Source organism: Calonectris borealis, chromosome 5, assembly GCF_964195595.1.
Source record: "Calonectris borealis chromosome 5, bCalBor7.hap1.2, whole genome shotgun sequence".
NCBI classification, from domain to species: Eukaryota; Metazoa; Chordata; class Aves; order Procellariiformes; family Procellariidae; genus Calonectris; species Calonectris borealis.
This window is the reverse complement of record NC_134316.1, coordinates 47,246,224-47,269,795: the sequence shown is the minus strand read 5'-3', so window position 1 is coordinate 47,269,795 and position 23,572 is coordinate 47,246,224. Positions and strand designations below refer to the sequence as shown.

The 23,572-nt window shown below is 51.3% G+C and overlaps 1 protein-coding gene across 1 annotated transcript in view; it reads left to right on the top strand.

Moving 5' to 3' along the window:
• The first annotated feature begins 1,752 nt into the window (after positions 1–1,752).
• CD82 (CD82 molecule) overlaps positions 1,753–23,572 on the top strand; it is a 43,111-nt gene continuing 21,291 nt past the window's right edge. The window contains exons 1-2 of the mRNA XM_075152351.1: positions 1,753–1,862; positions 22,307–22,388. Coding sequence (XP_075008452.1) covers positions 22,326–22,388 — 63 coding nt within the window. The 5' untranslated portion in view covers positions 1,753–1,862; positions 22,307–22,325. The remainder of the gene's footprint in view (positions 1,863–22,306; positions 22,389–23,572) is intronic.

Sequence of the window (23,572 nt, the reverse complement as noted above, 5' to 3'; positions counted from 1 at the left end):
TGCAGAAGTAGAGGTGACGAGACCACACCTACAAAAGCCCCTGTGCAGAGCGAGTCATTTCAACTCCACCTTATCGTCGCTGTTCTGCTTCAGCACCCGCCTTTCGACCACCTCTCCCTGGCCGAGCCCACGTGCCAGCTGCAGCCGATGAGCCCGCAGTTACCTGCGGTGGCACGGAGGAGGGCACGCAGCCCAGGGTGCCACATGCAATGTGCGTGGCACTCAGCGAGTGGCACCCGCTCTCCAGGTGCAGCCCCCTCCCACCACCCCTCCTGTCTCCCGCTGTCCAAGATGCATGAAGGAGGACTTATGTAGCCTGTGCTCGCCCATTACACACCCACATGCTCATCCCACCAACAATGTAAGATGTCTGCACGGTGATATACGGGCTAGCGCGAAGGCTGCAAAAGGGGAGAAGGATGTGTTTAATCCTGGTACCAGAGGAAGAGAATGGAAGCTGCAGGTTTGAACTGGATGGGGCTCTGAACGCAAGAATTAAAACCAAGTGCATGCAACAAATAAAGCACAGCATAGAAAAGGACCTTTAAAAATCTTTTCTTCAAAGTCTGGTGGCATAGCGAGGAATCACCCTGCAGGCACAGAAAGATGATTGAGAGGCATCTTGCAAGGACAGAGGAAGGTGGCCATTGTACACCTGTCTCAGTACAAAGGCCAAACTGGTTTTTGCTGCCCCCAGGAATGAGGACTGGGGCCTGGCGCTGCATGAGTTTGCTGTTCCTCCTCCTGCCAGGACAGTGGAAACCATGAAAGTGCGGAATGCTGCTCCTCAGAAGGGTGAGGGCCCTCCTGACCTTCCCTCATTTTAGGATTGGCTTGCCTGATTTGGTTTTGGTATCTTTGAAATGAGGATTTAAAGAGGATCACATTATCGTTACTATTAGATTGCCTTATCATTATTAGTTTTATTTTTGCTCTGCCGGAAGAGAAGAGGCAGGATCCTCTCGGGCTGGTTATGCCACACGCCAAGAACAAAGAGCCGGTGCTGTGAGCTCGCTGCCTGCTGCGCAAAGCGGATACCCTACACAAAGCGGGGAAGCCCAGGGAAACAATGCAATGACACCGGTCAGCAGAGTAAACAGCAGCCACAGCACGCTAGCACCTTACTGTCGTCACACCAGTGGGGCAAACGAGCTTAACGGGGTTTGGACGGGGAACAATGCGGCAGCCCTGCTCATGTTTACAGAGTTCACAAGGGCAGCAAAATTGCCCATTGGAAAAATCTCTGAGTGGGTCACCAGGCTTGCTTTCGCTTGGCAGAGAGCAACAGCGCGCACCTGGCAGGAGCAGGCAAGCTGTCAGTGGCCTTAAATATTAAGGTGCGTACGTACCTACTTGACAGGCCGCAAAGGGAGAGCCTTACGTGAGGCGGGCGACGCGGCAAACGCAGCGAGGCGGGACAAACGACCCTAGGGCAGCACCTGGGCTACCTGCCTAGGCGGAGCGAGATGAACTGATGGCAGCTGGAGAGGATGAGGCAGCAGCCCAACAGGTGAGAGGGGCCGACAGGAGCTCAGCTCCGAGGGGGAGTGGAAAATGTGTTATTTGGTTTGAGTATAAAGGGGACGTGCAGCCGAGCGAGAGGCCGTCCCACAGCAGGGCAGCGGGCGCTGAGCCGGGTACCGTGCGGAGCCCGGGCGGGCGCTGCGGAGGCGCGAAGCCGCCCCGGGCACGACATGGCCGCCAGGGGAGGCACCGGCGCTCCGCGGCCTCCCGCGCGGGGGGTGGTGGCCCGCCCTGGGGCCGGCTCAGCGCAGCCGCCGGCTCCGCCCCGCGGGGCCCGGAGCAGAGCCAGGGCCACATCGGCGTGAGGGAGGGCGGGAGCGCACCGCCGAGCCGAGCAGGTAGGCGCGCCGCGGCTGCCCTCTTTGTGGGGCCGGGGAGCGGGGCGGCCCGGGAGGAGAGAGGCGAGGGCCGGGACTCCCGCCGCCGGGCCCGGCGGCCCCGCTCCCCCCGGCCCGGGGGTCTCGGCGGGGCGGGGGTGGCAGGGGCGGGGACTTCCCGGGGGCTTTCCGCGGGGCGTTGGCGGCCGGGGCCGGGAGCGCCTCCCCCGGGCCCGGCGGGGCGAGAGTCCCCGCCGCGGTTAACGCAGCCCCTTCCCGGGGGGGCAGTCCCCCTGCGGCCCGGGGAGCCCCCGCGCCTCCTGCCCGGGCGGGGGGTAGTGCCAGGGCCGCGGGGAGCCTCTCTGGGGGCGAGTCCCCGTTGCTCGCAGCCCACACGCGTGCCTCTGTACGCCCGTTCGAACTTACATCGGTGCGTGAGTCTTCATCCCCTTGTGCAGCTGGTACATGGCCTAAAAAACCCCAAAATCATCACCAGGTGCGGCGGACCTGGTGTCACGCAGGAATGAGTCCTCCAGGCTGGGCGTGCTGTTGCTGTAAGGGGGTTTCGGCAGGCTGAACGCGCCTCAGCTGCGTACCGATGAGACTGGGCTGTGCTGCTGTCTTCAGTGGGACTGCCTTGATTTACTTCTAAGATGTAGATTAGTTGCCTCTGTAGCAATCTTACCCCTATTACAACTACAGAAATCTGGTACTGGCCCAGCCTGCTGTGTCCCTTTTTTGGTCCCCTCCCTTGTAACATCCCAGTGAAGAGAAGAGTTCAGACGAGCGCTTGCGTTTCTGCAGCTGGGTAGATGTTGGCTGTGAATTGTCCTGCAGTGTGACTGTTAGCAAATCTGTTGATACGGGGATAAGGGCTTGTTACAACCCAGGCATGCTGTTTCTGCCCCACAGCATAAAAGCTCTGCTCTGTATGCTTTAATGTAAAATGGAGCACTCAGTAAAAAAAAAAAAAAAAAGAGGGGGGGAGAAAAACCCAACATCCTGGAATCTAAATGTTGGCTTCAGGATGTAAAGCTAGTTCAGGATGAAGTGTTCCTATGTCTTGGACCAGCTCTAGCGTTTCCATCTTGTGCATGAGATGAGAGCTTGCACCTTTACTAGCTGTGCAAGGGAGGGACAGCCTGTGCTACTGCAGTGCTCTCGGAGGTGGCGGCTGGAGAGAAGAGCAGCTCTTGGAGATGTTTGTGCTGCTGCTGGTGGTAGAGGTTTGCAAGGATATAACCCATCCCAGTGCTATCGAGGCCTCTCGATGTGCAGCTTCTGAAAACCCGTGTGCTTCTGTGCAAGCGAGGGTGTACAGCTGGAGAGTGCTGTCTTGAAATCTGCTATCAGTGATACTTCATCTCCACAGAAGACTTTTTTTTTTTTTAAACTTTCTCGGGCACCTTGGGCTTGAGAAAAATGCTCTTCAAAGCTCGAGGTGTGAGCCTGCTGCTGTGAAGCATTCTCGCTGCATGGGAACCGTTGAGCAGAAGCATGTGGCTAGGATCCTTTTGGTGGATCACAAGGTCTAAGTGTAGAAACACTGCTCTGAAAAATCTAGAGGGGGTGTCTAGTGAGAGGAGCAGTCTCAGTAGTGTGCTGCTGTATGCTGATGTCAAGATAAGCGTATGACAAACAAGCTGTAAAAATGACAAATTACTCAGATCTTACTAAATACTTCATGAGCACTAAGTGGGAAGAAAGAAGGGCGCTGGTGGTACGGTCAGTGACCTGTTCTGCAGTGTTACTGCATGGGCGGTGGCAGACCTGCCAGAGTCCCGTCGCAGGACCTCTTTGTGGTTGCTGCAGTGGGGTGGCTTTTAACTTTCATGCTTGTTTCTGGTCCTTTGGCTGGAGCAAGAACTCCCACACCTACAGTTGTGCTTCTTTTAAAAAAAAAAAAAAATCCATGGGTGCTTGCTCATGTTGGGCTGCCACGTGGGTGAACATGACCTTTGCCAACTGCTCTGCAAGCCAATGTGTGGATTTGGAGTGGCTCAGGGAAGTGAGGAGCCCCTGCTCACTCCTAACATCCTTTCAGTTTACACCTCTTTCATAGAAGGATCTTGCTTCCAAAATAGCTTCGCTTGGTGGAGCCCCTCTGGGCCTGAACCCCTCTTGGCCTGGGCTTCTCCCTCCTTGCCGAGGGCTCTGGGGACTGCTGGGACAACATCCTTGTTCCTGTGCTGCAGGGCAGGGGTGGCGGGGTGAAGTCTTGCAGCGTTCGCTCAGCTTCTTACCTGTGTGCGACAGAAATAGAGCAAGACGCAAGCTCGGTGCCTGGAGAGAGCTCTCCCCGCGGGCGATCTCTGCGTGGAAGCTCCTCCCTTAAGAGGATTTAGCAGCTTTAATGATGTGGCTCATCTGGACTCTCTTCATTCCTGTTATTGTCGCTATTTTAGTTCTCAGGGGACAGGCAGGTATAGTGTGACCTACAACCGTAAGCTGGTGCAGGAGGTGCTCTAACAAGGCCTTCCCACAGCTCTGTGGAGGTTTCCTGCCCCTGCTACCCGAGGCACTCTCTGCTTCAAACTCCATGAAGTGCAGGGAGGGTTGTATGAAATGCCTCATCTGACTGTGGCTGTGGAAAGGTTTTATCCCTCTCCTGTGTCTCCGGTCCTTGTGTCACAGCTGTAAGGCAGCAGGGGACCATCCAGGACTGCAGGCATTCATCCAGTAGATGTTTAAATTGGAGAGGTGCAGGTGGGAGTTTTGCAGATCTCTGGTAACCACAGGTCCTGAGGTGCTTTCCACCTCAAACCATGGCTGTGGTTCTTGGTGTCCGCTGGCACTGTTACAGGGGGAAGCAGCAGAGGCAAAAGGTGCTGCTGCAAGGACCTCAGGCACCGATAGCACAGTTATGGGAAAGCCAGGGTGATGCTGGAAGGTGGGCCATGCCCCATGCTATCTGAAGTGGTAATTATTGCTCAAATTTAATGATGCCTGTGGCGTGGCAGCCACTTTCTTCCTGGTCTCCTTTCTGTTTCTGGTCACGGGTGAGTGGGAGGTGCTCGCATGGGTCTAGCAGGGCTTGGGCTACGGTTGAGTGGCTTGGAAGGCCGGAGGAGGTAGCAACGCTTCCAGTGGGCCTGTGCAACAGGGGATGATCGGAGCCTCAGCTCTTGCACTTCTTCCTCAGTTTCCTCTTTGGAAAAACTTGTGTGCATCAAAATTTACTTCTTACTGCCAGGAACTCTGGCCCTCACCTGAGAGTGCCTTAACTTCACCTCTCTAAAATAGGAGCACCACGTCTGCATCCCCTTCTTCTTCTTCCCTGCCTTCATTTGTCTATGAACATGGATCATGGCATCCTGGGATCTGGAGTCCTTATGTGCAGCAAGGGGTGAGCTGGGCCCAGTAGCCTTGCCCCCTGCTCCACAGTTGTCAGCTTTGATGGGCTAAGAAATAAACTGTGCTCTTGCACTGATGCTTCGGTTGGAGGAGTGTGGGATTGGAGCTTTCCATGGGCAAATGATTAATGACACGCGCGTGAAGGGATGGCTGCATGAGCCACCTTCCCTTTAGGAGCTGTGTAATGAGCTGCAATCATTACCTAACCACCTCCATCTCTTCCTGGCTCGTCTGTATTCTTAAAGAGGGAATGAAATGGAGGAAAGGCTAAAAATTGCAGGCGCTCTCTTGGCATGGTGAAAGGAATAATATGGGAGGCACAGCCGGTGCCAGCAGTTCCTTGGTCGGCTGCGGCAGAGCCTGTTTGCTGAAAGCTCTCTGGGCTATCAGGGCTCGGAAACACTGAAGCAGTTAATGACTGACTTGAACCTAGACGGGGCGATAAGTGAAGCCCAAGGAACTGCGTGCTGGAGATTGTTTAAATCATTGCTTGCGTGCGCTGACAGATTCAGAGCGAGCTAATTTTCTGGAAGAAGGATGAGGCGTTACTGTGGGCAGCTCTGCCAAAGGGACTGCCTGGTAGATGACAGCAGAAAAAGGGAATAAAACAGTAGCCTGTTGGGATGGGGACAGGGATCGGAGACTGCCGGCTCAGTACCCAGCGTGTGTCCTCTCAGACACAGCAGGGCCAGGGACGCTGGGTGGTTCAAGGCTCATCCAAAGTAAATACAGGGGAGAAAGGGAAGGAGACTAAGCTGAAGGCAGGCTTTCTCCTGTGGGAAGAGGCACATGCATGGGCTGTCTGGCTGACTGCTCTAGTTCTTTTTTTCTCCTTGATGGAGCTTCGAAACTGGGACAACACCATTTAAAAGCAAGTCAAATCAAAGTGTGGTGCATGTACTTAATTTCTAAAATTTGCTGCTGAGGTAAGTGGCCTGTCTGCCTCTAAGGAGCTCAGGAGCTGGGAAGGGCCAGCTCTCCTGTGCCACCGGAGCCTTGCACATGGGCAAAGGACTGGTGGCACTTGTTAAGGACACCACTGGGCTGCTGTGGTAGTTTCTCTGCAGCGCAGCCTTGAGCAAACAGGTGCATCACGGAAGCGCTTTACCCTTTACTGCAAAATTGTTGCTGGCCTGTAAGCAGATCACCGATCGCTTCCAGTATGATGCTAATCCCGTGGTCATGTGTACTAGAGAAATGCCGATCTGGAACGAGCTATATATGTTAGGATATCCAGCAGCCAGAGATTTGAAGTTATGTAGTGGAGAGTTCCCCTTGTAGGCAAAAATAATTCTGCTTCAGTCAGAGGGAGGTCTCTCGTACACAGGCGAAGGAAGGGGTGAGCTGCAGAGCTGCAGCCGTGCACCTTGAGCTGAGCCAGTCCCACAGCTGGAGTCAGGGACTGCCTTTGGTCCCTTCTGCTGCTGCTCCCCAGCCGTTGCAATGGAGGCAGGTTGGGAAAGGGGAGGGAGAGGAACTAGCTTACTGGGATTTGCTTAGCGGAGCCTGAACTTGCTGTAAAGTAGTTTTACCTGTTGGGAACGAATGAGACTGTTTCCCAGAGTGGCCCTGGAGAAGAGGTTATGGTCACTGGATGTGGCCGTGTCCTCCACCAGCACGGTCCTTTGGCCACTGCCCCTGTGGTCCCTGAGGTTTCTGTGCCCTTGCCAGGATGGGGTCGAGGGGCCACACAGGAGCTCGATGCCCTCAGCTCCTGTCTCTCCAGGAGAGGCTTCATGCAGCAAATTGTCTGTCTAGTTTTGAAAGCAGCCCGCTCCAGGACCCTGGTTTTGCTTGGGCCGGCGTACCGGACTGCCACAGGTTCGAGTGAGTTGCCTCTAGGTGTTTTCTGTGTTGGGGGGCTGTGGGATCACAACCTGTGCTGTGTTGGTGTGGGGCGTCAGGAGTGGCAGGCGAGGCAGGTATGGAAGTGACATCTTGGCACTTGGCTAGGACTGCAAGGGCTGCTGCCGTCATCCCATAATGTAAGAATATGCAAATCCTAAACACTCAGAGCAGGCACGTCTCCTGTGATAGACGATTAGCAGTTTGGTTGGGAATCAATTGTGAAATCTAAATTAACTAGAGGAGCTCTACTATTGCACAAAATGGCTCCGTGCTGTAGTTAGACCTTTCCAGGGGAGTTTCTGTACCTTTCATGGCATTTCAGTTTCTAGGTGCTCTAGTCTTGGGGGCAAAAATACCTGTGTTGGGAATGCCTTATTCTCTTCCCACCTGATTTTTTTCTGATTTCTCTTTGGTCCTGCAAATGGTTTGTTTAACATTACTTGGAATACGTGTGGACGGAAATTGAAGAGAGGTTCTGTATTCACTGGTGTCAGTATCGAGTGGTTTTTTGGACTTTGGTCCCCAGAGCTAACATGCCTGCTTTCAGAAGGCACCATGCAGAACTGCTCTGCTCCTCTGCTTTCTGCTTGTAATCGAATAATTTGTAGAGTACTCTTTGAATAGAAGGGTGGCATTCTGGCGGGTGTGGTGATAGGACACCATCTCTAGTACTGCAGTTGTCATTTTTCTGGGGCTTGTTTCATGCTGGTGGTGTGGCGCAATCAAAGCGTCCTCTTGACCGCTGCGGAGCCAGTCATGTGTCTGCTGTGTGTGTCAGCGTGGACTGAAGCTGCTGGTGGTGAGTCAGTCTTGAGTGGCTTCGCTGGAATGTCCTCAACTTCCCAGTGTGCTTTACTAAGTAAACTCTGTCTCCTGTCCTCTCGCTCCCCATCTTCCACATCTTGTGATCACGGAGCTAGGCTCCCTGTGCATACAGAAGCGTGGATCCAGAATACTGTGCTGGACTTGAATTGAGGAGACTGCTGACCTGCAGGTTAGCAAGGCTGTTTCCCCCCTGCTGTTGCCTTGCATTTTGCACTGACCAAGCAGAGATGGGAACCATTTTGCAGCATCTATGCTGGATGCTTGAAGAAACTGGGGCTTAAAAGGCAGGCAGCAGTTCTAATCATGCTCATCTCTGAAGTCTCTTCTGTGTGGGGGGGAAACCCAGACAAAACCCAGGTGCCTGGATGTACTTTCCCCACAGTCTAAGAAGCTGCTGGGCTCTTCTTTGCATTCAGGTCCCTTTCTAATGCAGGTTTGCAGAGACACTGCACCTGGAATAACTAAAGAGCCCTCTGAGTTGTGCAGTAAATCTGCCTATTCCCAGAGGAAGCTCTTTTAATTAGAGAAGACTTCTGCTCGGCAGCTGCTGTGCAGGACAGTGCTAGACCACATGCGGAGAAGCCCTGGTGAGCCATGTGAAACAAGGTAAAGGCACAGCCCTTTTCCTTCTGCTCCCAAGGGGTCTGCTGCACCTCCCTGGGGACGCTGCACGGGAATGGGGGGGAGGCTGTGGGTACAACGGAGGTCCCTGGAGGCTGGTGGTGAGGGGGAGTGAAGCCCCATGGGGCAGGTCAGCCTCGTAAGCGAGCCCCAACCCCTCTGTGGGACTTTCTGCAGGAAAATGGCTGCTCAGCAGGTCCCTCCCTCCCCCCTTGGATCCTCTAAGGGTGATAACACCAGCTAAAATGGGGGTGGCTGTGCCTGCTCCCGGGGGGTGGGAGGTGATGCCCATGACCGCTGGCTCCTCTCCTGCCTGACGTGGGCGGGCCCGACAGGTCGGAGTTTCCTCTTGCCCCTGGTTGTGACTCGCGACTTCCTGCAACGAAACCGAGATGACCAAAATGCTGTTGCTGAAACTGCATGGGAATTTCTTAATGTCAAAAGCAGCATCAAACTGGCTGCTACCTCAGCAGAAGAGGCTCTTTCAGGGGAAGGCTATTTTGAGGAACAGCAAGCTGCTTTAATGCTCGAGTCCAAGACCTCAAAGGCTCCTTTGATTTGATGCTGCAGTCCTGCTGGTGGTCTCAGAGCCTGGGTGTTTCTGCATTCGTTCCAATCCATCGTGTTGCAGCTTTGGAGGCTGTCACGGCAGCGGTTTAGACTTGATCCTGTAGTAAAACAGTAAGTTCCTGCTTCGCTAGCTTCAGGCAGATGGGAAGCCTCTTCCTAGCTCAGCTGTCAGCTACAAGAACGAACTACCAGTGTGTATACAAGTAGATGGCCGTGCACCTGGTGGTGTCCCACGGGAACCTAAACAGTTGCTCCTTGTTTGCCCAGAAGAGAGGCAGCCTTTGCTGCAGGGTGTTTGCTGTCAGGAGGAACAGCCTGTGCAGCGGTGTGTGAGCTGAGCCGGGTCAGTGGCCGTGTCGCTGCGGCGCGGTCCGGTTACTCCTGTGCCCAGGGTCTTGGTGGAGAGCCCCGGCGTCCTGCGGTGGGTGGCTCTCCTGCTGGCGGTCTCCCATCGGAGGAGGAGCAGGCGATGGGGTTTTGCTGGGCTGGGTTTCAAGCCGCTGCACTAGCAAGGGGTGGGCATGTATCCTGGGAGCAGAGGGAGCCTTGTGTCGCAGCCCTTACCTGGCTGGGTAGCATGCATGAGACCTCTTGCTGTAATTTGCTGTCATTAGTATGTTTGGGTTGATTAAAAATTGTAGAAGGGAAGTGAGGTAGAAAAGGTCTCGGGGGAGCGGGCTGTGGGGGGAAAGAGCACAACATGGTGGGGCAGAGGCAAGTAAGAAAAAAAGATGTCTGCAGCCCTATTAAAAAGTAATCTTAGCCTCAATTAGGATTTACTAATTAAAGATGAAACAGCCCTGCTTTTTCTTTCCCTTCTGAAATGGGAGCATTTACCTCTGCATTGAGGCTTATCTGTTATTTGTAAATATCAGTTAGTTATTCTGGATAAAAGTTCTTTCTTTTTAAAATAAATACTTCTGAACTACTCTTTTTCCATCTCATTCTTCTAGCATTGCTCCATCAAATAGTCTCCTGAAATATTTGTACTCTAAATTTAGAAAAGGAGACCCTTTCAAGAAAGTAAAAGGGCCACCCAGCCTCCCTTGGTTTGGGTTCAGCTGAACCCGTTTTCCAGACTGCTGTGCGTAGAGCTGCAGACTCCAAGGAGGCTCCTCCTTTTCCCAAAACAGACCCAGCTTTTCGAAGTCTTGCTGTCTATTTTAACTGCCAAATTCCTGGGGAACTTATCCCATATGTCTGTTCCTCTTGGCTTGAAGCAGCCCTGTCCATAACCTGTGGTGCTTGGAGGGCTGGATTGATTATTTTCCTTTTCTTGGATGGTGTTTGCTAGAGAGGTGATCTTAACTGCAGGTGGCAGGTCTATAACTGAGTAATGTTCTCACATTGCTCCAGTGAAGTCTGCAGGGATTACCTGCCTGGTTATGCAGCATTCAGCAGGGCAGCAAAACACCTGCATGCATCGCAGTCCGCCCCGGCCTCCAGGACCATCTTCACAGCAGGGAAACCAAAAGCTTTTGAGCATCTCTTCCAGCTGGCTAAGTGTTTTCTAGAGGCCCCCTTTTTTTGTCTGCTGAGATTTCTTATTGTGGCATTTCACTTCCTAAAATGCTTAGGCTGGGAACGAAGCGGCTTCACTGCAGCTTCTGTAACAGCTTGTGCTGCGTTACTCTTGTTCCTCACAGCGCTGCCCTTTGCTGCCGTACAACGCGGCTTTCTTTTCCGCTTTCTTCCTCCTGTAGGAAGGGCTTGGAGTGAGGAGACTGCTCTGCGAAGGTAGGAGGAAAAAGTGACAATGCTGCCGTACATCTCAGACTGTACAGCAGCCCCTGTTGGGACCCTCTCTTCCAGAGTACAGCACGAAATTGCTTCTGAGCTGCATCCTCAGGGTGATCAGACCAGCGAGGGGTTTGGCTGTTGGGGCCAGGTGCTGCCACTCGCCAGTGTGAAATATTTGTATTATTCACATTGATATTGGAGGGGGAAAATGTGGTTGCAGGTGGATATATTTGAGTAGAAGGGAATGACTCAAAACATCTGTGTGTTCTAAACTTGTACTTTAGGGCTTTTCTTGTCCCCCCCCTGCCCTCTCTAAATCATCATTTTGGAAGGAGGGGCTGCTTGAGACAGAGTCCCTTCCTCTGAAGCTTTTTATAGTTCTGGCTTTCTCTTTTCATTCATGCCTGCTGATAGTGTCGGGTGGTATCTGTGGCATGAAACTCAGGATGTTGTGAAATGTTCATCCTCAGACTGTCTGTGACAGTGCTCATCTCGCCAGCAGGCAGAGCAGGCTCCGGTGGGGCGCGGGGTCTCCTCTGACCCTGGGGTGGTCTGGAAAGTAAAGCTGCTCCTAGGGCAGAGAGTGCAGAGTCTGGGTCCAGCAGTAACCTTTCGTGGCTGCGGCACCGCTGTTGAGCAAATGGCTCCCTACCATTGAGTCCACTGAGTTTGGAGATCCCTGGCTTAGCCGTCCCTGTCTACTTGTAGCAAATGGGTTTGCTGAGTTGCTTTCCCTGATATACGTGTCTGGGAGAGACCGTGAGATGCTCTGTGTGAGAATCTTGCAGGAGTCCTGTTCTTCTGACGCTGGGTACTGGCAGCCCTGCAATGGGGTCCTTCAGGTTGTAGCATGGAAGGGCCGTGGTTACGGTAGGGCAGACCTTGTTGAGGGGAGATGATGATTACAGCTGCTGATCTGCGGTCTTCTGCTCTAGAATCACACGTAACAGTGCCAACATAGCAGCAGGGGAGCAGGAGTGGTTCGGTAGCCACAGGCATACAGACAGCTGGTAAATGGTGAGGGTGCCGCAATTAGCAAATGGTGTATTTGGCAAAAACACGATTCTTGAAATCACAAATAGTAAAGGGACTGTTTCTGTGAACAGGCTAGAAGATGCATCCCTTTGTGGGCTGAGGCACTTCTGTGCCAGCAGGGCTTCTGTGACTTTCTGGTCATGCTGGGTCTGCAGTAGTCTTCCAGCTCTGCCTGATCTGTGGGGCTAGAGGGTTAAAACCTGCACTTCTTGAGATCAGTGCCTTGCTATCAGCAGAGGATCTGATACAAAGCATGTGACATGATTAAAGTAGACTAATAGCCTGTCTCTTCTGTTGTTTGAGAAAGCTGACTTAATTCTACAGCTTCACAATCATTCGGAATAACAAGCCAGAGGTCTCTTTTTTGTTTGCTTTGTGGTCATTTTGGTTTTTGTTGTTTTTCTTCCTTTCTGCCATTTAAGATCATGTGGATGGACCCTCGGGGGAGAGGTCTGGAGGAGAATCCTGGTGCCAAAAGGCACTTCCATTCTCCAGTGGGCTGGTCCACCAGCAGCATGGGACTTCAGTGCTCTGGTGAGCACTCGGCTAGCTTGGCAGGGTGTCCGGGCTCCTCCAGAGGCTTAGCCTGAGAAGCACGAGGGAGTGCTCATCCTCCTATGTTCTTCTGGGTAGGAGATCTCTAGCACTTGGCTTCTAGCAGTGTCTGGCGTCAGCTATGGAATGAACTACTGGAGAGCCTCCTATTTCTGGGAATGGTGGTGCATGAGCCTAGTTGGGCTCAGCTTCCTTCCCACGCTGGGTGCTGGTGCCCGGGCTCTGCTCAGCCCTGTCTGAGGAGAAGGGAGCAGTCCCAAGGCTTGGCAGGCAGAGGGGAGGTGGAGAGAGAGGGTGTTTGTTTAATTGCTGTTCAAGTTGCTGCTAAGCTGGGGAAAACTTCCTGCCCTTGAAGTAAAACTACTCCCTCTGCACCTTTACTACATCGTTGCTGATTCCTGGAAAGAACCAAACGGAGTAGGAAATCTCATTTCCCATTTCAGGCAGATGCTGTAACTTCTCAGAAACATGTTTGGCATGGGTGTGCTGAATCTAAACACCCACTTGTTATCTGCCCTAACATCTGAGAAAATGGAAGTAACTGTGAAAACCTGTTTGGTTTGAAAGGGAACTTTACAGTAGAAAGTCCTTGACCTTGACCTCTTGCATCTTACGGGAGGAGGGGGCGGAAAAGATAAAAATCAGTTATACTACCTGGCTCCTACCTCAGTCTGGCAATCTCTGGTGCTGGCTCGTAAGATGGAAAAAAAGCTTGTGTTAAGGCTTTCTTCCTGGACTGTGGTAGCCTTTGGGTGCTTCAGCAGGGAGGGGAGGCTGTTGGGTCTCAGGAACCTCCAAGCCAACTGGTGTTGGGGAGGGATATTGTGCGACTCCTCGGAGGAGATTTGTTGACCTCCAAGGCATTGCTTGCTTGAGAAGGGAGGCTCGGGAGTCCATCCCGTGCACGTAGTCGCACCGGGGATTTCCAGACTGATGAGTCTGATGGCAACGGCAAATGCTTAGTAGCATCCTCTGCCTGCTGGAGAGAAGCCTACCCGAGCGCGAGCCAGAGTGCTGCTCGTCTGTGCCAGCCACCCCGCTGCCGTTTGGGGTGCAGGTCCTGCTCAGGGGCTTTGCTCCTCCGTGGGGTGGTGCGGGGCAAGCCGGCATGGGGGACTGCCTTTGACACACCCGCACCGCTCCTGGGCGGGGAGCTGGCGGAGGCATCCGTTTCAGAGGTTAAGTTTACAGCGTAACAGCTCCGAGTACAGAAAACAAAGCTGAGCTGGTCTCGTTTTTTGGAGCCATTAAAGAGCCAGTGTAGTCAAGTGACGGAGTTGCCCAACCAGTTTTGTGAAAACTATGCGTTTTTACTGCACCTTGTGCTGGTTGTAGTCAGTGTGGAGACCTTTTTCTGGACCCTACCTGCAGTGTTTGTTGCACAAATAACATTCCAGTATGTGGTAATCCAAAAGAGAAAGTCCACTAAACTGTCCTTTTGGCTTTTTCTTCTGTCTGCTATTTCTGGTAAGCTGTGGTGTGGGTTTTTTGTTTGTTTTAGGGGGAGAGGAGAAACAAATTACTTCTGGGACAGGTTGTTGGTTTTTTGGGTTGGTTTTTTTTTTCCCAGTTTTTTTGGCAGACTTGTATCTCTGGTCTTGCTGAATGGAAAGATTTGCTTAAATCGGAGAAATACTGTCCTGCAAATACCGTCATGCTGTGCAAGCATGAGTGGATAGACTGAAAATAGCAAAGAACTTTCTCAATTTGCCAGTTGTAGGGACCGAAGACCTACTTAAATGTTGGCTCTCAAACTCAAGTGTGAAGTCCAGATGTTCTTAAAATCTGATTGCACCCCTTGCAAATATAGAGAGATCACAATGGGCGCTTCTAAAACCTGTGCTACTCTTTGATACCGAACTGTGAGTTGGTTTCTTTTTAGCAGTATGATAGTGGTTTATAAATATCTAATCACTTCCCCTCGAGCACCAGAATTGCATTTCTAAAATACGCATTTCCTTTTTACAAAATGCACAATGTGCTTGCGCTGGTAAAACATGCTGAAAAACCTCTGCTGTCCTAAACAGTCCTATGAGTGCTTTCTAATCTAGGGTCTCACTGGATGACACTGTCGCTTGTCAGATTATTCACACAACAATATACTAACTACAGAAGTCAAACGAAAAAGCTTAATGTCTTATCAGGTGCACCAGGAACCAGTCTACCTTTTCAGTGTGAGTTGATGAGTTTCCTCAGAAAATCATCTCGTTTCCTGAGAAATGTAGTCATTCCAGTGGTATTTCTGCAGTCCTTGCAGCCAACTGTTGCCTTGCTTTGGTCTGCTCCCCTTACTCCAGGGGTAGCAAATGTGCAGGGACTGCATGCACACTTGAGCCTCTGGCTTGCAGATGTCTTGCAGATGCTCGTGTTAGGGTGTCACCGTACATGTCTGTACTCCTAAGTGGCGAGATCAAAGTTTGTTGACAATTAAGTATTGTGCTGCAGTTTGCAGGCTGATGTAGCTGTGCTGCTACCTCTGACTTAGTGCTTAGCCGTCGAACCATCTCCTCTAGCTTGAAGGCAATTGTTTCTACTTAAGATAAGAAGCAACTGTCTGTAGAGTAGATGGAATAAGAGATAGTCTGTTTCCGCGTACCTTCTTTTCTTCCCTTCTGTTTCCAAAGTTTGTATTATGTAGAAATACAGTTTTCTACCTTGCCTTGACACTTTCCTTCAGAAAGAAATTGTAGCTGAATCAGTGACACACACACATAAATAAAAATAATCTCTGCATCCACAAGTGTGGCCTGCGTGAGAGGGTAACTCTAATTAGCAGCCTTAATTTTTAGGATCCAGCTTCTCCCTCAAATCCCTCCATTGTAACTTTAAAAGAAGAGATGCTGTTTGGAAAATCTCCATGACAAACACGATCTTGTTTATGTTTTCAAGGTCATTACACAGTTGGTATTATCTCAGTGGAGCTTAAAGAAAAGTTCAGTGAATTCAGACCTGGGTCTTTCATTGGCTGTGCAGTTGCCTGCCAGAGACAAGATGTACTTCCCAGGTGTACCAAAGTCCAAGGCCTTTGAATATTAACGTCAACAAGATGAACTCCTTTGGATATTCTTTGTATGTTAACGCGGCTGTAACTTGCAGTCTCTGCCCTGAGGGCAGTGCTGTACCTGGTGAACAGGAGACTCGGTAACTCCCTCATTGTTCATTAACTGGTACTGTTGTGTGAAGCTGTCCTGTCTCATCACTGATGATCAGGAGACTTTCTCATTGCCAAGTGCTTGTTCTTCATGCGCGTGGATAGAGAAGCGTTCCCGGCAGCTGGGCTTTGTGGTGCAAAGGCTCAAAATGCTGCAAAAGATGGGCTGTTTCCTCCCCTGCTGTTAAAGATCGTGGCTTTCTGGGCTGCCCCTTCCCCAGCCTCTCCTGCAAGCCGGTGTCTGGTTTGGAGCTGGAAGGGGAAGTGACCACTTAGTGAGCAACTTCTGATCCCCAGCTGGCTTCTGTGGATCTCTAGCCTGGTATACGGCTGATCTGGTTCTGGTTTCTGGATTGGGATAATACTGCAAAAAGGAACTGCACTAGCTTTCAAGATGGCCTTAACCTCATGCAAATTGGCGTGCAGCTAAATACCTTCATGGAACCAGCGGCTTGCTGATCCATTCCCAGGACAGGTGCTAGCTGCTTTCGTCAGAGGGAGCCAGTTCTGCTGCCTGAGTGCATCAGCGGGAGCTCCTCCTTCTCCAGGGCTTCTTGGTCCATCTGTCTACAAATGAGCCCAGCTAACCTTGGTCACTGTTGTGGTGTGAAAAGAAGGCAGGGAGGTGAGACCAGATCAGGGAGAGCTTTAGAGATTTTCAATGTCCAGCCTGGTAATAGTATCTTGAGGGAAACAACCTGTTGCAATATATAAGGGTTGGGTCGGCATGGGGAAGGTGGTGCTTGCCTGCTGTGCCAGGAAGCACTTGCAGTGCTGATGATCAACTGAGGCTGCTTTGGAGGTTGCTTCAGTGGACCAGCTGAACTTTCATCCGAAGGTCCCACCTGCCGCATCGGATGCGAGATGTGAAGGATGGGGAGCCTCAGGGTATGCTGCAGAACCTTCGTTCACAGCGCTGGCTGCTGCATTGCTGCATCTCTCAAGTTGGAAGTTTCTCCTTCGGCAGGGAGGAGGGATAGCAGAAGGGAGGTGACATACCAGCCGTACAGGGCGTTCAGGGTGTTTGTGGGGGCAAGGGGAATAGCAACTGGAAAACCAGTTCTGGTGCTGGTTTGACCTCATCCTAGCCTGGGAAAAGCTAGTAGCAGCACATGCTATAGGGTCTGCCTTTGTTTCACACTTCCTGGGGTTAGAGCCTGAGGGGTGGAAGTGGGGAGCAACAGGCCAAAATACATAGAAACAACCTGCAGCTTCTTTGTAACCGACCATTTCCTTTCCTTATGGAAGAGGGTCTGGGGGAGAGGGGACAGCAGCATCTTCCAGGCTATGCAGATGCATTCAAATGTGAACCCTCTTCTACTTGGAAGAGGGGCTGACCTTCACAGCTTGTTGCTCTCAGGAGCACGTGTGCTCTCCTCGAGGGTGTGTGAGAACTTTGCACTTGCCTGTAAATGTAGAGAAGGTGATTTCCACAACTGATCTAGTCTGGTTTGTGTTGAGGTTGTTCCTGCTTGTCTCCTTTTTCACCATGCTCGTAAATGAGCCCCTTATTTGTGCTGTACAGTAACTTGGCGGCTGAGGTGCTTCAGCTGGCAGAGCTCATCAGGAGGAAACCTGCAGGGCAAGAGCCAGGGCGGTGCTGCAGAGGAAGGCTGAGCTCTTACCGGCAGAGCTGCATTGGCACAGGCATGTACAGTGCTAGCCTGAGCCAAGTATCATAAACTTCAGCGAGCACCAAACATGCAGAGCTTGCTAGGTGGAGGCAGTACAAGATCTAATTCGAGAGAGCAGAATTGCAATTAAAAATTAACTTAGCCTCTCTGTCCCTTGACTGATGTGGTTATAACATCCGTGTGTGAGTGTTCCCCCTCCTGCCTGGCTGGCCGGTGGTGGGGCCAGGAGGCAGAGGCGTTTGGCTCTCCCCGTATCACCTGCCCTTTGCCGCGGTCACCTTTTGCAGGAGGGGGGCTGGGAGCATCGTAGGCTCCTGCGACAAAAATAAGTTAATCTCCGAGCCGTGATGGGGCTCCTCTGCTGTCGCTAACAAAGCAGGCCTCTGTCTGCCTCTCCTCAGACACACGCGTCCTGGATTTTGTGCTCCACATACCGGTCTTGCTGTCATTGCTGTTGCTGGGAGAACGACAGGACTGAGAGTTGGAGGTGGTGGAGGGGGCAGGAAGCCATCCCGTGATGCCGGTTTAGCCTGTGCGGACTCGTCCCGTTCCTCCCCCATGGGGAACCCTGGGGTCCTGGATCAATTGATGCCTTCCTGGAGTTAGTTCTCCCTTCGGGTCCTGGGGCTGGTGCCAAGAAAGACCTAGAATCAACTACACAGAAGCTGAACAGGCTGTGTTGGCAACCAAGTTTTTATGGCACTGGTGCCTCAAAGCAGCAAACTGATAGATGTGCCTAAATAATCCTGCATATCTTTACAGGATGGGAAATGAGAGCCTGGGAGAAACGCCACTCTGCAAGTTGAGAGTACGGTCTCTTATGAAATCCTCTGCAGAGCTGGCATCAATCTGAAGAATGACAGGGAAAACTTGGAGGCATGTGGGCAGGATTGTTGAAAAGACTGGGTGTAGCTGCTTGGGGAAGAAAATTCAAATGGTCAAAGCAGTTAGGGTGGAGAGGAAAAGGAGGAAACAAACAATTGCAGACAGTCAGTGGAATTTAGAAGTTGCAAAGTTCATGTATTAAACCTTTGCACGTGTTGCTGCAGGATTTTAAGGCTCAAAAGTTGACCAACCTCAAAAGGCAAGTGGTCAGCTCTGGCTGCCACAGGCCACAGACAGCACTGGCTGGCAAGACTCAGTACTTAAGCCAGCCCTTCACTGCCGAGTGGCCTGTGGATATGCCCGGTTGTGGTAACTCCAAGCTCATCTGCTTCCAAATCTGACCCGTCTCAAATTTTGTTGAGCTGCTGCTTCTACTGTATGGCAGCGTTGCTAGTTTGTGCAGTTTCAGAAGGTAGGCCTTTGAGGAGTTTCATTAATGTAGTGGACAAAAGTAAGTTTAATTTTTTAAGGGTAGCAGAAGAATTGGAAAATCTGTAATGTTTCAGTGTGTGGAGCCCTGAAGTATCTTAAAAGCTCAAAGCAAAAGCCTAAGAACCTGGTTCTCTTTTGGCATGACAACTGTACTTTGAATTATTTTATGGCTAGGAGCTACAGAGGAGGTATATCTCCCTGTGACAAGAGGAGGGTGGTGCATAATGCTGTAACGCATGGTTGGGTCTTTGGGTTTTTTAATAAACGAAGAAGATGGTATGCCTTTAACAAATAGCTAGGAGTAGAAGAGCCTTGAAAGCAATCTTTTACTCTTGTCACCTCAGGCACGTCATCTTCCACACCAGCTCTTCTCAACTTGTTTGACTACTTATCTTAGATAACTATTGTGAAGATCCTAACAGCTCTGCAAATCTCTGTTTTCCTGACTAATCCAAGTAGTGTGGACAGAGTGCTAGCAAGCAAATCAGCAAGTACTGGGAGTTGTAGGGACAACTTGAAAGTAAGGAGGATTGCACCTGGGACTGGACATCTTAAGGTAAGAAGTCCAATGCCTTGTGCAGGAGGTTATGGTCTAGCTTAGTTCTTGGCTAGGTTGAAGAGTAGGAAAACATTTGTATCCCCCACAACAGACATTCATCATCGCCGAGGGACCTGGCTGCCTCAATGTTCTGGTTAGACTGCCAGGCTCCGCTTTGTGATGCTATTAAGAGGAGATGTGTTCATGGTGAAGCCAGCAAGCAAGCCAGCTGGATGGGAAAACTTATGTGGTAGTTATCCTCTCCAAGTGCAGTCTTAAGTGTTGGTGCCTGTCAGGATTAACGGCCCGAGGGGACGTATCTCCTGCAGAGGAGAGGAGGGGAGCACACAGTTTGAAGGAAGCGATGTTTGTGCTTGCCCCTGCTCTGAGATACCATTAGAGGGCACGGTACTCTTTGGGTTACAGCTGTTCTGTGACAGCAAGCTGGCATATGATTTGTGGTAGGAGAGCTGGTCTAACGTGAGCAAGGCTTGTTGAATAAACTTGCTGGCATTAACTAAGGGTAAAAATCTGCTAACAGAGAGCCTTCGCTCGCTTTTCGTAGGTTGGTAGTGATGCAGCTGCTGTATAGTGCATCTGTGCTGGAACAGAACCAGCTCATAGCCGGTGGCTGCACCTGGGGGGCCTGGAAATGGGAGTGCTGTGTGTGTGATATTTGGTGTAAGTATGGACCAGAACCTATTACAGGAGCTTTCCCTGGCTAATTTGAAGGACCTGCTTCTGGGTGCTGCTGGCTTTATGGACTCTGACCTGAGGAGTTAACTGAATAAAAAGTAACTGAGATGATGCTAACCTGGCTGTGCAGTAAGAGCTCCTTAGGTACAATGACCGCTATATAGATGGGATTTTTAAGATCAACCTGTAGCACAGCTGGCTGAGATTGTATTTCTGTGCTGCTTTCCCATCTCAATAGCATCTTGCTATGTGCTGTGCAGCAGTGGGCTTAGCACAGCCTCTAGCTATGGCATCCCTTGAAGTTAGAGCAGTAGTGTTGTCTTCAGCCACAGACTTCAGACTCGCGCTCTCTCCTGGTGGTTGGAGGGTGACGATTGCTTGGTGGGAAGACTAGCCAATTATAACAAGGCCCACATACCAGTTTAGCTCCAGAGTTAACCTAAATATTTAATAGGATTAAGCAAAAGCCTTTGATTGAAACAAAAGAACGCACCGGGCTCCAGTGACCCTCGGTACACCCAGACTGGCAGCAGGGAACCCTGCTGACCTTGCTCTCTGTTGGGGCTGGCTCTTCCCAAACCAGACTGGTAACCCCAGCCTAGTATTGCTCTTCCTCTGGCTGTTGCTTCTTAAAGCAGCATGGTCTGTTTTGAGCAAGGAGCTTGCTAGAGCTTGCTAGAGGTTTTCAGGAACTTAAGTCCTCTGTTGCCTATGCAGGAAACATAACTGAGCATGGGGGAGGAAGGAGAAGCAGGAAAGCTGACCTGAGACGTTCCCCCACCGGTCCTCATGTGTTACTCAGCTGTGCTGCTTCCCCAGGAGGAGGCTTACTCCAGCAGCCGGGATGGTCTGTGGGACTTTTTTTAACTTCTGAGCTCTTTGCTGTCAGACAAGTGAGAATTGGAGCAGCTTGCAGCAATACAGATCTATTTACTCCCCGGGTCCTGTAGCACAAAGACCTGATGAGGATCCATTGTTGATAAGCTGCCTAATTTGCAGTGTTAAAAGCAACCTTGTCATCTCTTCTCATGCGGGTTTACATAGGCTTCAGCCATGGTAATTGAGCAGAGTTAACTTCAGATGCGGTAGAGTACCTTCCCTCTGTGGTGAAGACCTGCCCTGGAGTTGGTCTCTTGCTGTCTGTATTGCTTGCTAGACACACCATGGGTGTGTGCAGTTTGCGTGGCTGGTACCAACAAACTAAAACCAGCACGTTGTCTTGTCAGTGTTCCCATGCTGGCTCGAACTTGAGGTTGGCTTTGGAAACTGGGACTTGTTGAAATCTTGCCTGTCTTGATCTTGCAGCAGAATTGGTAGTAGGTAACCACGGAGCAGGCTTGCTGGTCGCCATGTGTTGTCAAAGCATCAGGTGCCGAGCTGCACATAGGAAGCTTGATTTAATGCTGCCTTTTAAATTGACCTCTTGGCCTTGCTCTTCAGTGTTCCTTCAGCTGCTTAGGGGTCATGAGGAGATAAGATTTTCTGGGGGAGGGAGCTGGCCTTGTGAGCTCCTTCTCATAGCTCAGCCCTGCCGAGAAGGACTTGGGGGCACTGGCGGATGAAAATCTGGTCATGAGCCGGCAATGTGCACTCGCAGCCCAGAAGGCCAACTGTATCCCGGGCTGCATCGCCAGCAGCGTGGCCAGCAGGGCGAGGGAGGGGATTCTGCCCCTCTGCTCTGCTCCGCTGAGACCCCCCCTGCAGTGCTGTGTCCAGCTCTGGGGTCCTCAGCACAGGACAGACATGGACCTGTTGGAGCAGGTCCAGAGGAGGCCACAAAAATGATCAGGGGATGGAACAACTCTGCTGTGAGGAAAGGCTGAGAGAGTTGGGGTTGTTCAGCCTGGAGAAGAGAAGGCTCTGGGGAGACCTTATCGCAGCCTTTCAGTATTTAAAGGGGGCTTAAAAGAAAGATGGGGACGGACTTTTTAGCAGGGCCTGTTGCAATAGGACAAAGGGGAATGGTTTTAAACTAAAAGAGGGTAGATTTAGACTAGCTATAAGGAAGAAAGTTTTTACAATGAGGGTGGTGAAACAAACCAGAGAGGTGGTAGATGCCCCATCCCTGGAAACATTCCAGGTCAGGTTGGACGGGGCTCTGAGCAACCTGATCGAGTTGAAGATGTCCCTGCCCTCGGCAGGGGGTGGGACTAGATGGCCTTTAAAGGTCCCTTCCAACCCAAACTATTCTATGATTCAGATAAGTGCATCCCTTTTCTCCACCAGGAGTGGTAGCTAGAGTTCGTGTTTTGGTTGATGCTGTTAATGCAAAGTCTGTATAAATAGTGATGGAATTGCAGTGTGTTTGTGATTAAATCCCTTCTGTAACTGTTGATAGCCCTCTGTCACTCTCCAGGAGATCTTGGCAGTGGTGACTGTTTGTATTTGTAGTGACGGTGGTGTCCTGTTTTGCTGCCCTGAAAAGGCAACTTGAGTAGTCTATGGAGCACGTGCTTTCTGGGCATCTGCTCTGAGACCCACCAGATGATCCAGAGCTCTGCACAGGGCAAGGGTGTTGCTCTGAAACTGCCTGCAGGACCTGTCACTAACATAACTGGTTGTCTGTCTGCTTTCCCCTTAGGTCCCGTAAGTGAAAGAAGATGGGGTCTGGCTGCCTAAAAGTCACCAAGTACTTCCTCTTCCTCTTCAATCTCCTGTTCCTTGTAAGTATCGTGGGCAGTATCTGCAGAGTGGAAAGGAAGGCCTGGACTAAAATTAGCTGGAAAGGTGTTTTTTCTGGATGTTGGCCCAGTGTGTTCATTAAAGAAAGTGGCCAGAGTTTTGGAAGGAGGGAGGGAATCCCTGAAGCTGAGGGACATCAGAGCTGCTGTTCGGCTCCCAGATATGTTGAGCAGCTCTGCTCTTAGTACCCACCTGCTGTCTCCAGAGCACACAGCTCCCTTCCTGCAGTGGGAAGGGAAAACAGGAGTTATGGGTTCTTTCTGGAGGGAGAGTAGTGGTAACTACTTTCTCTGCCACATCTGGAGCAGCAGCTAAGCTGCCCCTGAGCAGCAAAGCTACAAAACCTGCCAAGTAATGGCAGTGCCCTCCTAAATAGGCCAGGCAAGCTTCAAAGAACAACTCTAATTTTGTTCGAGTCCCAACGGCTGGTTTTGATTTTTAACAAGATGAATTAGTCCAAGTCCCCTATTTGAAATGGCGTTGGGAGGTGGGGGAGACGGGGGCAGGCTGGCCTGGGAAAATGAGGCAGCCCACTGGATGCAGTTATTTTCAAGTGTGAGGCTCAGCAAAAGATGAGCTCCTTTTGGATCAGAGTGGGTCTGGGAGGACCGCACATGTTCTTGCATGCATCTTCTGTGAAGCTTAGATGTTGTGTGTCGTGTGGATGGTGATGGTACTGTTGGTGCTGCCCTCCTGCAGTGGGATGGTGTAGTGGGGAAGCATAAGGTTTCAGCTTTCCACGTATCAGCAAGAAGATAGCCTGCCTGATATTGTTACCCTTTGTGCAGTGTGTAAGGGGAAGGAAGGGCCAGGCAGGGAGGGAAATGGAGCACGATAAGGTGAGCACTGCTTTCTGGTCTCTGTCCCTGCACACAGCTTCACTCCTGCTTCCTGCATGGCTGGGCTGTGCTGCTGGCGCGGGGGCTTGAACTTGAGGCACATCTGGATCTGGTTTCCCTTGGCTTATTCTGTGGCTCCTTCCTCTCTGTGTTTTGCTTCTGTCCTAAGAGAAGTTAGCTCTGGTCTCAGGGCTGAAAGTCAGGGGTGCTTAGAGCATCCATGGGGAAGACTCTTGGGGGGAAGGGGAGAGGAGAGGTTTTTCAAGTGCCACTAGATCTTTCAGAGTATGATTTGGTCCACTTTAAGGATAGGAAAAATCCAGTTG